This window comes from Thamnophis elegans, chromosome 6 (assembly GCF_009769535.1).
Source record: "Thamnophis elegans isolate rThaEle1 chromosome 6, rThaEle1.pri, whole genome shotgun sequence".
NCBI classification, from domain to species: Eukaryota; Metazoa; Chordata; class Lepidosauria; order Squamata; family Colubridae; genus Thamnophis; species Thamnophis elegans.
The window spans coordinates 53,023,752-53,040,469 of record NC_045546.1 but is presented as its reverse complement, the minus strand read 5'-3'; the positions used below and the strand labels follow the sequence as shown (position 1 = coordinate 53,040,469).

The 16,718-nt window shown below is 36.2% G+C and overlaps 1 protein-coding gene across 4 annotated transcripts; it reads right to left on the bottom strand.

Annotated features, from left to right (window-relative positions):
* Positions 1-1,808: 1,808 nt before the first annotated feature.
* CHAF1B (chromatin assembly factor 1 subunit B) lies at positions 1,809-15,007 on the bottom strand. Of its 4 annotated transcripts, XM_032219240.1 has the most exons (15): positions 14,926-15,003; positions 14,034-14,093; positions 13,446-13,572; positions 12,998-13,130; positions 11,599-11,719; positions 11,291-11,394; positions 9,499-9,595; positions 8,242-8,326; positions 7,036-7,129; positions 5,352-5,421; positions 5,167-5,258; positions 4,880-5,036; positions 3,426-3,833; positions 2,907-2,971; positions 1,809-2,702 (listed from the first exon to the last, which is right to left on the bottom strand). In XM_032219240.1, the coding sequence occupies exons 3-15, from the start codon at positions 13,569-13,571 to the stop codon at positions 2,626-2,628; spliced, it is 1,629 nt and encodes a 542-aa protein (XP_032075131.1). In that variant the 5' UTR covers position 13,572; positions 14,034-14,093; positions 14,926-15,003; the 3' UTR covers positions 1,809-2,625. The 4 variants fall into 4 exon arrangements, with proteins under 4 accessions (XP_032075131.1, XP_032075130.1, XP_032075134.1 ...); XM_032219239.1 differs by lacking the exon at positions 14,034-14,093 and having other exon boundaries at positions 14,926-15,007; XM_032219243.1 differs by lacking the exons at positions 14,034-14,093; positions 14,926-15,003 and adding an exon at positions 14,662-14,708.
* Between the last annotated feature and the right edge of the window lie 1,711 nt (positions 15,008-16,718).

Sequence of the window (16,718 nt, the reverse complement as noted above, 5' to 3'; positions counted from 1 at the left end):
ACACTATAAAACAGTGACATCAAGTGGCCAAATCATGTATGACACTATGCTGCTGGTATACAGCATCTGAATTTTTTTTTTTTAAAGAATCTAAGCTAGGCTAACGCTACACATTTCCTATAATTTTGACAACAAATATTATTTACACCCACCCACCATGCAAGCAGAAGGGCTGTATTCTAAGGCAATTTTCATTTCCACATGGCAGTTTAAATAGCTAAAATGATTTCTAGTGAAATTCATATTGGGAATGAGACTGATAAAATAATATGAATTGATTTAAATTATCAAAACTCACCAATTTAAATGTTAATGAAGTATAATTCAGTAAAGTATTACTTTTGCTTCATTTTTATAGCTTAGGAAATATTAACCTAATTAGAGCTACTTAATTTGGGTAACCCCTTAATGCATTTATTTTAATATTTAACATGAAAGTGTATTTTCAGAATTCCTTTTGTTTCCTCTATAATTTTGAAGCTGTTCCAGAGGATTGAAGGAGGGATGATTCTTTCGAGATAGCATGGAGATCTCAGAAAGAAGAAAAACTGATAAAAATTATTATCTTCTTTTCGTACTGATCCAGAGACGATCCAGAGTTAGCTTAAGTATAAAATAAGACAATTACATTAAAAAGTGGGTTTTTTAAAAAAAAAAAATTCAATTCATCCTAGATTCAGTAGAAATCTAAACAAAATGGTATTACTACAAAGCTTCAGGTCTAAAATTTTATCCACACCTATACTCCAAAGCACCTGCGGGCAGGACAAAAAGCAACGATGGAAGATTATTAAACAGAGATCCAAACTAGAATTAAGGGGAATTCCATGACAGTGAGATAAATTAATCAGTGGAACAGCTTCACTGGAGGCCTTCAAAAAGAGATTGGACAACCATTTGTCTAAAATAGTACAAAGTCTTCTACTTGAGCAAGGGGTTAAACTAGATGACCTTCAAGATCCCTTCCAACTCTGTTATTCTATTTTCCACTCTATATTACACAGCATATACCAGACATACTTTTACTTGTTTTAACTTATGATAAGCACCCATAAAATATATTCTAAGAAGACATTATATTAGGAGAGAATACTATGTCACTATACTTTTTCTATTATAAATACTGTTATTAAAGTTAAAGAAAAGAACTTGGAGAGAGCTTATATATATATACATTTTTAAATATTTGAAGTATTTATCAATATTGTAGAGCCTTTAGATTGATACATGCATCTTAATTTATATTCATGTTCTTAGTCCAAATAATTTGTAGCTACATCCTATATTCCCAATTTAGTTAATAAATGTAACTTTCACAAATTTGCTTGCGAAAACTGATCCTTCAGTATTACAAGAAGTGAAATAGGGATGATGTTTCTTCAAACTGAATCCATGTAGTCACTACTTCATTTTTATACTTCATCTCCTTGGAGTTTACATGAGCAGGGAAAAGCAGCTATGATAGTATGAAAAACTTGCCCTAGTGTTGTGATCACACATAATTAGTTGCATTCAGCTTGAATGACTCTTGGCCTTTGTGTGAAGCAGAAAATAGCTATGAACAGTTACATGGAAGCAAAAGTCTGAAGCTTCATGTGACTTATTTTTATACCAGTACACATGGAATTGCAGGCTTGCCTCCTAAAGAGCACAACTCTACTTTGCTATATTTTTGTCACAATATAGTTCAGCCCTTCAGAAATTGGGTGCAAAATAATTTACATTCTTTCTTATGAATTAACCTTAACATTTAAATATGAATTTGGTCAGCAACACAATATATTTGAATACTATATTGTACATCTCCATTAATTTTTCAATGAAAGTTGACTTTTATTTTTCATGATTCCTCATGCCATCTTGTTTTGTTTTTTTTATTAAACCAGAGATAACTTTTTTTAAAAAGCAAAAGGAACTAAAAGGAACACCAGGGGATACACATAAAAGTGTGAATGTTAAATATTAGTTTTCTTACAACATAATCTTTAAAATTACAAATCCAGTACTTTTTAAAACAATGTACCCATTGCCCACACATAAACAAATTTATATCACGTAGACATTTGAAGACTTCTTTTTAATGAGCTCGGATACAATTAATGTAGAAAATTAAGTAGTGTAAGCTTTTAAATTTAAACCCAACTTCTAATCTCTGGTACATTTACTTGGTGTGTAAGTAAAACGTTCAGATTTATTGACAATTCCATTTAACTAAAGTAGGGCAGTTAAATAGCCAACTGCCCATCTTACAGATTTGAAACAGAGAAGGAATTTATGCAAATCTTATACTGTGCCAATTAGCTTGTAAAGATAAATAATTAAGTAAATGCCAATTGTAAAACAATGATTTCTCTACCAGATATAGAGCCAAGAAAACATAACAGTTATGCCTTTCTCACATAATCTGCGAACTCTTACTGGTCTATCATATAGCCAATACTTTGCTTGAAATGTCTAAAAAATGCTAATGCATTTTCTTCCTCACCACAAAGTCATGTTTTATGCAAATGTCACTCTGAGTAAATCTCTTTCACAGGGTATGGCAACTATGTTGTAGAAAAAGGTCCCACTGTAGTAAAGCATTTCAATGGATTTATACTTTATTTTCATTTTCAGGAAATCCAATTACGGAGTTTCATCCATTCTTAGTCGCTTAGGTGATGGTGGATTTTGTAACTGGTCTTCGGGTGGTGATGGTCTCTCTGAAATATTGAAGAATTCAGTAAAGGTTTTAGTGTGTATGTTAAAAATCTGGACTGATAATGTATATATTCTTTATAATGCTATCCCTGCATGGGTTGTTCAACCAGAACGAGCAGCATCAACATATGACCAATAAAGTCAATTTAGTTAGTAATCGTTTTACAATAACCTCTCAATATACTATCAATAATAAAGTATTTTACCATGCGGAATTGCATTTCTGGAAGTATCTGGAGTAGCTTCTTTTAGAGGAATCAGTGCAACTCTCCTAAGAACAAGAACAAAAGCATGGCACATTAGAAGATATGCAAGTATGTTTTCTTCCTGCCTGCTTTCTTTAATGCATTTCTCCTCCAACTTCCCTTCCTCTTTCTTCTTGTTTCTCCTGACTCTTCTGGATTCCACTCTTAAGACTTAGTTCTGTGACCCATTCTACACAAAGGCTCCATTAGTGCAGTGGCACGGTGGAGTCTGTAAATGGCAACAGTACAGATATTAACTTTTCCCTTCCTGAAGTTGTCTCTGACTATGCATCCTGATCTTCCCTCCCGGTCTTAGGCAGCAGCTTAGTAGTTATTGCTACCACAAGAAAACTTCCATGGCGATGCCTTTGCCTCTTAACCCCAGCATCAATTTGCGAAAACAATTCATATTCTGAAGGCCACCTTAGAGCTATCATTCCTGTTTATTTCTTGATTCCACATTTATAATGTTAAGCTTACCTTGGTGACTTACTCCATGCTTGTAGAGTATTCAATGTAATCCTCCTGGGTTGGTTTACTTTTGTTGTGTGAATTGATGGCTGCACAGTTTTTTTATCTTCAGAAGATGACATGGGGATGTTTTTAACTGCAACAGGTGTGCAGTGCAAGTCTTTACTATTGGTTGGAGTCTGGCATGCAGTTGATGGTTCTCCAGACTTATTAAGACTGCCATCCACTGGTTTTGAAACTGGAGAGACAACACTTGGTGACTGACCCTTTTTAATTTTCTTTTCTGCTGTGCTAGGTGTTTTGATATTAATGGCTGGCTTATTTTTCAGTGGGATTCCAAGTTCACCTTCTTCAAATGTGACAAAAGAGCAATATCCATCCGTAGAAGAAATAGCAAGAAATGATCCATCACTGGACCTGGCATTTATTTATGAGAAATAAGTGGATAAAAACTCAATACTGATTACTTTCATGTGACAAAAATATAAACATAAAACTTTGAAAAATTAATTGAATTTAATTGATATTTGTCCAGGAGAACCAGTTCGGGAGAATGGCAGGCTTGGGTTGCTGCCGGTTCCAGCGACCCAGGCTGCCAAACCATTACCAGTTCAGCCAAACCTGTATGAACCCACCACTGAAGGAAAACATCCGTGTTTCAGTGCTTGTGTGTTCTCATTTTTGTATGCAAAATAGAATATATCTGTAGATAGATATCCATTTATAAATAGAATATATTTAACAGGCAGCCAACCTGAATAGTTATTAATTCAATATTTTTGTACCAATTGTGTCCTTTTCCAAAATGTCATTTCTGACAAAGAAGGAGGAAGATATAAGTGTACATGCGTATGTGTGTGTACGTGCATTTTGGGATGGAAGAAAACTGTCAATATACCGTTAAGCTGGAGTTGGCAACACTGATTTGACATAGTAGGGAACCTGAGGATCACAAATTAATGTTACCTTTTTTCAGTTATATATGTTGTTTAAGACAGTAATTCCCAACATTTCTGGCTCAGTGGACTGGCAGCAGCAGATTGGGGGGATGGTTTTGTGCATGTGCACTCACACTCCTTTCACAAATGGAGCTTTGTGCATGTGTGCGCACACTCGCCTACCAGCTCAGTTCTGAACCGGCTGCAGCCCGGCACTGGACAGCGGACTAGGGGTTGGGGTCCTGAAGTCATCCTGAAGCCATAATAACATTTTTTATTCTGCCTAAGAACAAACTATTTGCAAAAGTAGTAAGTTATGTTTGTCTTTCTCTTATACATGCATGCATCTTTGCCAATATTAAACAACACTTTATCAAACTGTGAAATTAGATATTTTTCTTGTTGTTCATTTGGAAGACGGGTTATAAGAAACTCAATAGTATAAGTATGCAAATTAAGACAGATTTTACTAGTGATTAGTGATTGGAGAAAGTCAATATTTCTAGAAGATATCAAATTACTTACCATGAAATGTCACTGAGAGTATGGTAATGTATGTTAGATACATAACCAAAAGGAAAAGTTTGCTGCGTATCATAGAAGAGCACAGAATCCTCTGAAGCAACAGCAAAAACCAACCGATAAGGAAGATTTGTTAGACCAATCTTTTGGGAACTTTCTTCTATAATAACCAAAAATGTTTGTTATAAAAATTAGGAAGATGTAGAACAGAATAGTCACTAGTTTAATTATATTTAATTTATTTTTAATAAACCTACAATATAAACTCTTATCTAACAGGTTCAAAATACCTTTGTTACATGCAGATCTCAATTCAAAGTAGACAGGGCAGCAACGAACAGCTAATGTTGCCTTCCCAGGACAAGGTAGATGAGCAATGGGTCTAAAAAAATAACAGCAAGTTTTAAAAATAAAAATGGAAATTACAAAATGCATTTCATATTTACATAAATATGGAATTAATTAATACCCTCACCTTCTCAGATTTTTTCTGGAGAAGACATAAGTAGTGTTCATTACATTTTCACCTGATTCCACACAGCCTGCTGAGAGAATATGAAAACAATGCCAAAATGTCAGTTTTACAATTAAGGACAAGGTTGCATAATGCAATCAACATTGCCAATTTAAACAACTTCTTTGTTTATATTTACTACAAATGTACATGGCCCATAATGAAGTTTTGCATTACTGTATTATTGAAAAGAATCTAATTTGTAATATGAAATCACTTGTATATATTCACATTATACTTAAAATGGTTTATAACACATGGCAACAGTTGGAAATGCACATCTTACTATTAGGACAAATTAAAAGAAGTTAACTAGAGGCACATTATTGAGAAAACATTCAACATGAAAGCAATTCATTCATAATTCATTGCTACAACAGAATAACATTTACAGGAGATGATAGCAATAGAAAATGTTCTTTTTAAAAGATGCAAAGGAACAGCCATATTCCTGATTTTCCAAGTACAGCAGAAATTTATGGAACACTTTTGTTCAAACATGAAACTATATGTAACATCATTTTTTGTATATCTTTTGGAATAGTTATTAAATGTACACATATAATTTAATTACATTTATAATTATTACATTTAGTAGTTGACTTTGCTTTAAAACGTTTTTGCTTTTGGATTGAAGTAGAATTATAAGTTAAAGAAATCTACCGTAATTAGTTTAGACAATAATTTGATATTGGCAAAAATTGAAGTTAAAGACCCAGTTAAAGAAGTTAAGATCCTTTTAAGTTGCCTAGGGTCACCTTTAGCAAGATGGGTGGCACATGTTTAATAAACTTTTTTAAAAAGAACCCAACAACAATGCAATAAAACTGAGTCATTATTCTGGTCTTAAGCTGGCCACATGCTTATGCTTTAGAAAAACAGGTGAGGAAAATGGAAAAACAAGATATTTTGCATAAGGTTCAGCCTTTATAAGCTATGAATTCAAGTCTTATTTTTTGAGTTATAGATTTCCTATAGATTCTGCTTTTCATTAAAACAAAAGTAAAAAAGTGCGATTTAATTTGGAAAGGTAACTTGATAAAATTTGTGATGATATTCCCAGTATAGTAAATATTTAATGGTGACTTAAGGAATGTAGATTTGGAGCATAATTTTTTGACAAAATATAGGCATCACATACAGAGATTTCCCCTAGTTAATTTTTACAAATACCACTGTGTGAGTTGGATCTAATCTAGGATTTATTGTCAAGTTTCTCAGGCTACTTATCTATCTATCAATCTATCCATCCATCCATCCTTCAATCCATCCGACCAATCAACAAATGTATTTAGTCACTCAACTCATACACAGTAACTTTGAGTGGTGTACGTTAAAAATCTACAGTTAAAAAACCCCACAATATAAGCATTCCCATTTGAACTCAAAAGGAATGTAAATACTTGTTTGTGTATTTGGGAGTTGAGCAATTTAAGAGCAAAACCCAATCTCTCAAAAATATTTTACCATTTGGAATGCACGCCTTGACAAGGAAAGTCATGCTTGATTTAGAGTAATCAAAACAACAATAAACATCAACATGCCTCACATTACATGCTAAGGTGAAGCTATTTTTCCCCCCAAAAGCTCAGAGACCCATATCTTCTACTGAGCTCTACAAAACAACGAAAGTAAAACTGCCTACCAGGAACAAGAAGTAGAGAACCATCGGGAGTGAAAGTCAGTCTCCGGAAAAAGGACTTCATGCTGTCATCATGAAACATTCTATAGCTTTTCACCTGAATTTTTTTTGACAATGATAAAGTAATTCTGTTTTTTTAAAATTTTATTTTAAAGTAATTTAAAGTTATTTTAAAGTAATTCTATTGTTTTTACATGTATCTATGCATTTTTATTTATGCTTACTTAATCTATAGATTTGCCTTGTCAGATAGGAAAACAAGGTACAAATATAATAAGCAACAAATATAAAAACAATCTGATTTAGAACTTGCTCGATGTTTAAACTTCCTATTTTGGGTATTGTTTAAGTTGATTTAGTTCAGTGGATAATTGCATTTATTAAAATATTTCAAAATGAAGCAAATCCATTTTACCAATTCTGGGATATGTTTCACAAGATGGCTGCTGGCAAATCTTGCTATTCACAAAATTAAATGCACCAATATAACTGCACTTATATTCCCAGCTATAGAATTGATGTCAAATTTATTGATCTGCAGCTTTTTGGGTCAATTTTTTTGCCCTAAAAAAAAGATTACAATATCAGTTCACCACCAATTTTCTGCAAATCCCCTGCATTCCAAGATTACCCTCAGTGGTACTAAGACAACATTCACCAGTTCCTTTAGCACCTTGAGATGTAATCTGCCAGGATCCAGGAATGTGAATTCATTCAAAACAGCTTGGGGTTCTCTCCCCACATCATTGCCTAGCTGGAATGGTTTAGAACAGTGGCCCTCAACCTTTTGGGCATCAGGGACCGGTTCCATGGAGAAAGGTTTTTCTGCGGACTGGAGGGGGTGTGGTTTTGCATGCTGCCTGCATCCCACAGATGTGGCTACATACTGCAGATGGGGCTTCACTTGTTTGAGTGGCCCAGTTGCTGGCATGCTGCGGACCAGTGCCGGCCCATTGGTGGGGGACTGGAAAAATATATTACTATCTGAAATGAGGACAATGTAGCATAGAAGATAAAAAATAGACCTAGTCTTTGAAAACTTGTATTTGTTCTCCTCACTTCTGCTCTCTTAATCTCCAGTGTATATTTTCAGTGATAAAGAGTTTAAATACATTGATATTTATCATATGTTATCACATATTAGTGAAATATTTAAATATGTTTCATATTTCAGAACTACAGCTAGAAAGAATTTTAATTAATTCTGACCTCTCCTTCAGATCCTCCTCCTGATGACATTTTAGTAACATTGAATGCCACTCTCTTGGTTTGCGTGTTATACACTCTCAGTATCCTACATAAAAGGAAAGTATTAATTACAAACATTGAACTGACTGCATGGTGATAAAAAAAACCCCCTGCACTCTAAAGCTATTCTGGAAAAAACACCTGCATTAATTTCATTTTTTTAGAATTACACTTGTGCATTGATTTGGATTTAATTTGGAAGGATATGCAGAAGCATAAACATAGCACTAGTCTACTGACTATTTTCTCTGAAAATAAGACCTGGTCGTATTTCTTTTTTTTAATTTCCAAAAGAGGCACGTCTTCCATTACCTCATCTCGTGGCAGCAGCTTCAACAGCCCCGACCAGCAGGAGCCTCTGTGGCCACTGACAGCCCACTTCTTCTGCGGCTGCTTGCTGCCGCTCATGCATGGCTCCCCCAGACTCTGTTTCACCATCAGAAGCCTTTAGAAAGGCATCTGCAGCCAAGAAACCGGCTCCGGATTGATGCGCACGGAGCCCCCTCAGCCTCATTTCGCTGACAGAAGCCTTCAGGAAAGGCCTCTGCAGCTGAAAAACGGGCTCCGGATTGATGTGTGCAAAGTCCCCTGGCCTCCATTTCGCTGTCAGAGGCATTCAGGAAAAGGCTCTGCAGCCGAGAAACAAGTTCTGCCGGTGCCTCTGATGGTGAAATGGAGGCCGGGAGCGACATGCGCAAGCGGCCACAGAAGTGGGCTGGCAAGGTGAGGCAGGTGTTGGGGTGTGCAAGGCCTGGCTGCAACTGTCCAATCAAATCAACATTTATTTATTTCCTAAAAGGAGTATAAACTGCTGCATTGCAGGCTCAGGTCTTATAGTTTATGATATGATTGAACAGGAAAGGAAGGTTCCTTGTATCTTTGCCACTCTGGCAATTTTTGCTTTGTGAGAAATTGTTTCTCACTATAAAGCAACCTGAGACCATTTATAGAGCTGGGTAACCTAGAACACTGATATGGGGGGAGAGAAGCTTTACATTCTTCTGACCCACAGCTCCATCACACTATGCTTTCATGTAAAAAAAAAAATTTAATATCAGAAAAGAATTTAGCAGCACACAAAACAAAAAATTATGTGGTCCCTAGCCTGTCTTCCTATGGACCATTAGATATATTGCCTAAATGTTGTAAACCCTTTTAAACAATATAGATAGAATTAGTAAAAATAACAATCTCACATTCCAATCAGTAAAAACTTACCTATCACAACTAAGAGTCGCAATATACTGTCCCACAGGGTCCCACGTAACTCCTTGCACATAACTTTTGTGTTCATTAAAAATAGAAACCTTTTGCCCTAGAAACAACAGTTAATTTTCAAAACAATGAGACAAATTTTTACAAGTCTATACTTTTTCTTTCCATTCTAGAAAGCAATAATTAGAAAAAATATGTACAACAAACAACTACAATTTCATACAGTTAAAATCAATTTAAACATCCTCTTTAATGATACAGAAAGATAGTATTTTGATAAAGGCATAAAAATTTATAAAATATAGATATTTTTATCATAAGCAATTCAATTGCACATTACTGTTTTAAAGAGGAGAGTCAGCAATCTAATAATTTTGAAATGTTCTTTGGTTGCAAATTTAATATTATTAACTCTAATATCCAGGAAGAGTTACAAATAAAGAGTTACAAAATACAATTTTAAAGGGAAGAAAGGAAACCATGAATAAATGGCCCCTTTTAATGTATTCTGAAATCTTTTAGCTAGGAATATTCTTTTCTATAATGATGTAATGGTGTATCATATCATTAGCATTCAATCCAGTGGTGGGATTGAATTTTTTTTTTACTACCGGTTCTGTGGATGTGGCTTGGCGGGCATGGCTTGGTGGGTGTGACAGGGAAGGATACTGTAAAATTTCCATTCCCACCCCACTCCAGGGGAAGGTTACTACAAAATCCCCATTTCTTCCCGATCAGCTGGGACTCGGGAGTCAGACCATAGATGGGGGCGGGACCAGTTAGAGGTGGTATTTATCAGTTCTCCAAACTACTCAAAATTTCTCCAGAACTGGTCAGAACCTGCTGAATACCACCTTTGATTCAATCCACTGATAAATCTATTTAAGTCTGATCCAAGGCTGCTCTTTTTTCAAGAGGCAACTGGACTTTCTGGTTTTTCTTTGAAGATGTTTCGCTTCTCATCCAAGAAGCTTCTTCAGCTCTGATTTGGGGGGAAAAAGCACCTTTGGGACAACCATGTCCTGGATGACTGAGAATCTCCATAGATATTTAAGTCTGAGTTAATATTATTTGTCATGGATAGTAGATCTGCATCCTTTGACAAAACATTTTATGTGTAATTTAACTGTTCTAGTTTTTCTCACAGTGAAGATATAAAACTTCAAGTATAGCTACTTGAAGGCTTGGAATGGCTGCTTCAGTGCTTTCCAAGGTTGTCTTTTGACAAATGTTTATGTTAGCAGCAGATATTTCATTAACTGAAAGAGCTGGTGAAAGTGGCTTCAGGACACGTACTATAGGGAGAAAACCTTGGAAAGGTTGGACAGTAGCTATCCCATGCCATCAAACACTACAACTGCTTCATGTTTCAGATATATTACACAGTGTCTTGTCAAGCATTCTATGGCCTAAAAGTCCATATTTGCTCTTACAAGTATAACAGATATTTTTAAAAAAAGATACACGGTTTTATGAATCACAGTATTTTCCAAATTGTAGACCCATTGCTATTATTGATAAAGACACTTCCTAATTTTCCCTGTAAACATCTCAGCATATAAATACAATATATGAACACCTGAATTCTTCCAATTTTCTATTGATTCATTAGGCAAATAAATTGATTAGCATGCTACTTTATCTGACCCATCAATTTGCCTTTAGGATTAAGATGAAAGAGGTTGTAATAATATGTATAAATATATATAGTATTGATACATTTATTCAAAGCATGTGAGTTCATGGTTATTATAGACTTCATAGGCATGCAATTCGAGTCTCAACAATTATTTACCTTTACTGACATCCCATAATATAGCTGTGTTGTCAACTGAGGCTGATGCCATATAATTTCCATCAGGAGTCCAGCAAATGTCATATACATCTTCCAGGTGACCTCTTAAATGAAGCATAGTAAAAAGAAACTGATAAAGAGGAAGTATGTTATTAAGGGCATGATGTTGGTAAATATTCCAGCAATTAAAATAGAGCTGAAGTACACAAGCAAGCCAATCTTATATTGTTACAATTTTGTCATATTAGCAGCTTGGTTCAAGATACTATTTCATTCAGTGAAATTTCAATTAAAGCTAAGAAAGCTACCTTAAAGTTTTGATTACTGTCCAGTTTTCCTTGTTCAGCTGGTTATCACTCTCATCATCTTGAAATACAACTGCTTCTAACTCCTTGTTGTCATTCAACTTCCATAACAAAATTGCAGCATCTGTGAAGATTAATTTCACTGAAAAAACTTCTGCAATTTTTCCAACAATTATTTTATAATAACATAATATTACATTGTTTTGTTCCTTTTTGTTCCTTCAGTTTAGATTTTGACTCTTGGTAACTGCCTGAACAAATCCTCAAAGTTTTCTTGGCAAGGTTTTTTTTGGAAGTGGTTTGCCATTGCCTTCCTTCTTTCTAGCGCTGAGAGAGAATAGCTGGCCCAAGGTCACCTTTGTGCCTAAGATAGGATTAGAATTCATGTCTCCTGGTTTCTAGCATGGTGCCTTAATTACAACACCACTCTGGCTCTTTACTATAAGGCTCGCCACTAGAAAATTAGAGTTAAGCATAGATAGAATTGCAATCTATCTGGAATAAAACCTTCTGCATTTAATGTGTAATATACAGTACATGACTGAACTGAGCAGTATTCATCACTAAGCACTAATACTGTGTAAAGTTGGGGGGGGTAGTTGTTTCTTGTCTTTTGTTTAAATTGTGAGATGTGTAACATTCAAACATCTTATTTTCTCCTAGTACTGGTACTACATCAATGGTACTGTGAATATTGCAGTAGGAAATTCTTTTCACAGCTCAATGCTGTATACAACAATTATGAAATATAGGAAAAATTACATGCCTTTTAAGAATAAGATTAGGATTATTAGTAGTTATTTAAGATACGGGCATTGTTACCACTATTGTAATTCCATTTCTCTAAATAACCTGGTAACTTTATAATATTATTTTTAATGTTAAAAGTATAATTTGTCTTTTAAAAGATTCTCAGTTTGAAAAATAACCATGCTTTACAAGAAATGCTTCACAAGAAATGCTATTGAGCTGTTCCTTTATAAAGGTAGAGATAAAGGTCCAGGTCATTTCCGACTCGAGGGGGTGGTGCTTATCTCCATTACTTAGCTGAGGGAGCCAGCATTGTCCAAGATATTTTCTGTGGTTATATGGCCAGCATGACTATGCACCAAGGTACACAGAACACTGTTGCCTTCCTACTGAAGCATTTGCAGGCTTTTGAACTGCTAGCTGGGCAGGAGCTAAGCAAAGCAATGGGAGCTCACACTGTTGTGTGCCACTCTGGTCTCAAATCTGGGTTGTTAGCTTTCCAGCTGACTAGCTCAGAATCTTTAACCACTGAGCCATTGCACCCCTGTTCATTCATAAATAGGTATAAATACAGTATGTAAAATAAACACACTTATTTTCTTATTAAATGTTAAATTTAAAACTAAAATTTCAGCGCCAACTTTACACATACCGTCACCACCAGAAGCTAGAATTTCACCACTGGGAGCAAAACGTACAACATTCACAGCTTTGGTATGGCGAGCTAAATTGGACAAGAATTCCACAATTGCTTTCCCATCTGGTCCTTTTTCTACTTTCCATATCTGGTTATAAAAATACAACATCCAAAGAAAAAATATAATAACTAAAACATTAAAAATTCCCCCAAAATCCCAATGATAACATAGTTAAAAAATAGTATGTTATATATAAAATTTTATGATAAAACATTTTAACATTTTCATGATCAATTTGAATATGTACAGAAATAAAATATTTGCTGTTCTTTGACCATTGAAAGGCTGAACTTCTAAATCCTTAAGGAAATATACATAAAACTGTCCAGTTCCATAAATAACACTTGTCAAATTGCAAAAGAACATGTAAAAATATAGCAACATCATCAATATTTAACTCACACGAACAGTTGTGTCTACTCCAGCTGAGGCCAGTCTATTGATTTTACCATCAGTTCCATGTTGGAAATCTAAGCTGTACACTGGCTCTTTGTTGTGCCATGCAATTTCACAAGTAATTACTTTCATTCTGTAAAAAGCAGACGAAAAGTTTTGAAGATAAGTTTATTTTGATGAAAACTAGTGTTGCCCAATGCATGGTTATCATTGTGCTGGTCCTTATATTTATGATGGTTTTAAACTTAAACACAAAACAAATCTATCATTGTCAAAAATACTAGCATAAACAATGGAAAAAATATCAAAGAATTGTGCCGTATGCTAGTTATGTAGTGATAATGTTGCAACCACAGAGATGTTATGATAAGTAAGAGGAATGCTCTCATTTCCCACATATTTGTCTTTCCTCAATGAGAACATTCCATTATGTTTCTTTTGTTAAGAATTAAGATTCTTCAAAAGGAGGACAATGACAATGAAGACATAAGATTAAAGCAAAATTGTATATAATAAAAGCATACAAATAAATACATTATTAAAAACAATAATATGGGAACTCTGGTTTCTCTTCAAATTGTATAAATCCTTTACCTTTTACTGAGAAAAGCAAGAGAAGTTTGCTGAAACTTCAAGGAAGACTCTAGAGCAAATCTGGGTTTGTAAAAAAAAAAAAAACCAATTTAAATGCTTTTCCTTCAGAAGTGCTCAAAGCATTTAACTTACAGTACATTATCTGAATGTCCCTAAGGCACACAAGAGTTATGGTTACAATACACACACTGCAAGGTGAGACGCAGCAGTTTGTATAGACACCCTCCCACCCTTCCTCCCACCCCTCTTCATGACTGAGGCTGGTTATCATTCATGGAGTTTTAGAATTGGGAGCAGGGGAAAAGGATCCACAAACCCCACAAATAAAATGCTCTCCCACTTGTTTATGAAGGCTTCTGGGAGTCAAGATCTGGATCCAGGTTTTGTCGAGGATGCTATCTTCTTAACTAAATTAGCAAACCCTTCTTCAGGCAACTCATTCATTTCCTCTTTAAGCCCTTCCTTTAATCCTGGAGCCAAGTGCTACTTGCGTGTCAATTAATTACCTTGCTTTTTTTATAAGCCACAAAGAAGAGCAGCGATCATCTGAGTCTGGAGAACTAGTTTCTTGCGCTATATGCTAGGAAGGGACTCTTACTTAATCTAAAACAAACTTTCGGTTTCTTACATCTTAACCTTCGGCCAGAAACACAGCGCACCCACTTTTGTCCAGAGAAAAAAGGAAAATTTTACCCCAGCCTACCACAAACCCGGAACGCATCCCTTTGTGACAGTTTCCGTATTAGAGTTTCCCTTCTACTGTGCCCAAGCCGCTTTCCCGCCCCTTCTCCGCACAAGGGAGAGATCCGTACTTTCGTGCTCCTGACCCGGAGTTTTGCCTTTCGGGTCTGCCCGTTTCTTAGCACCCCCGACCCCACCACCCTGGTCATACCTGCAAAAAGAATCAGCAGAGGTCCAGTTGTTTCTCAAAACTAATTCAGGTTCCCGCGCTCGCGTCTGCGCGTTGGAGTCATTGGCCGTCCCGAAGGAGGAGCAGGTCGCTCGGATGTTTTCCTGGTTAGGGGGACGAAAGAACGCCACCTAGCGCCCGGAAAGCGTCCCGCATTTTCTGTCCGTCAGTTTTCCTCTGTAGCGTTGTTAATCTATTGCAGAATTTACAGGGAGTGTGCGCTTCACTATAAATTGATATCTAACCCTTTTAAAATGCAATGCGTGGTTACTGTATGATTTGCAGCATATCCGCCTCAAGAAAGAGCTTTTTCTTACCCTTTTCATTTCTTAGGGGAAAACTGTGCTGGGAAAATATCAGCTGACAGATAGCTTGTTTAGGCAATCTATCCATCCTACCAATGGGAAAAAAGAGGGTTGGGGGATAAAGGTGATTGGACAGAGAACTTTTATCTGAATGAGATGGCAGCATCCAGTGATCCTCCCAGACTCTATTATGTGGTTTGCTTAGCAACTATATTGATAATGAACATTTCATTGACAGTCACTAAACAAGGACTACTTATGCACTTTTCCAGAATTCTTATTAGTTTGGCGCTGCTCATATACCCTGGCAAAGCAAGGAGGGAAGCTTGAGAATGGAGCAGTTGGCAGAGTTCTGGAATGGCTGGAGAAATTCTCCATGTTTTTTTTCTTCTTCACTGCTCTCCAATTCATATAGTGGGGCAAAAAAGTATTTAGTCAGCCACCAATTGAGCAAGTTCTCCCGCTTAAAAAGATGAGAAAGGCCTGTAATTGACATCATAGGTAGACCTCAACTATGAGAGACAAAATGAGAAAACAAATCCAGACAATCACATTGTCTGATTTGGAAATATTTTTTTTGCAAATTATGGTGGAAAATAAGTATTTGGTCACCTACAAACAAGCAAGATTTCTGACTCTCACAGACCTGTAACTTCTTTAAGAGGCTCCTCTATCCTCCATTCGTTACCTGTATTAATGGCACCTATTTGAATTTGTTAGCTGTATAAAAGACACTTGTCCACAACCTCAGTCATACTCCAAACTCCACTATGGTGAAGACCAAAGAGCTGTCGAAGGACACCAGAAACAAAACTGTAGACCTGCACCAGGCTGGGAAGACTGAATCTGCAATAGGCAAGCAGCTTGGTGTGAAGAAATCAACAGTGGAAGCAATAATTAGAAAATGGAAGACGTACAAGACCACTGATAATCTCCCTCAATCTGGGGCTCCATGCAAGATCTCACCCCGTGGGGTCGAAATGATCACAAGAACGGTGAGCAAAAATCCCAGAACCACACAAGGGGACCTAGTGAATGACTTGCAGAGCTGGGACCAACGTAACAAAGGCTACCATCAGTAACACATTACGCCGCCAGGGACTCAGATCCTGCAGTGCCAGACGTGTCCCCCTGCTTAAGCCAGTACACGTCGGGGCCCGTCTGAAGTTTGCTAGAGAGCATTTGGATGATCCAGAAGAGGACTGGGAGAATGTCATATGGTCAGATGAAACCAAAGTAGAACTGTTTGGTAGAAACACAACTTGTCGTGTTTGGAGGAGAGAGAATGCTGAGTTGCATCCAAAGAACACCATACCTACTGTGAAGCACGGGGGTGGCAACATCATGCTTTGGGGCTGTTTCTCTGCAAAGGGACCAGGACGACTGATCCGTGTACAGGAAAGAATGAATGGGCCCATGTATCGTGAGATTTTGAGTGCAAACCTCCTTCCATCACCAAGGGCATTGAAG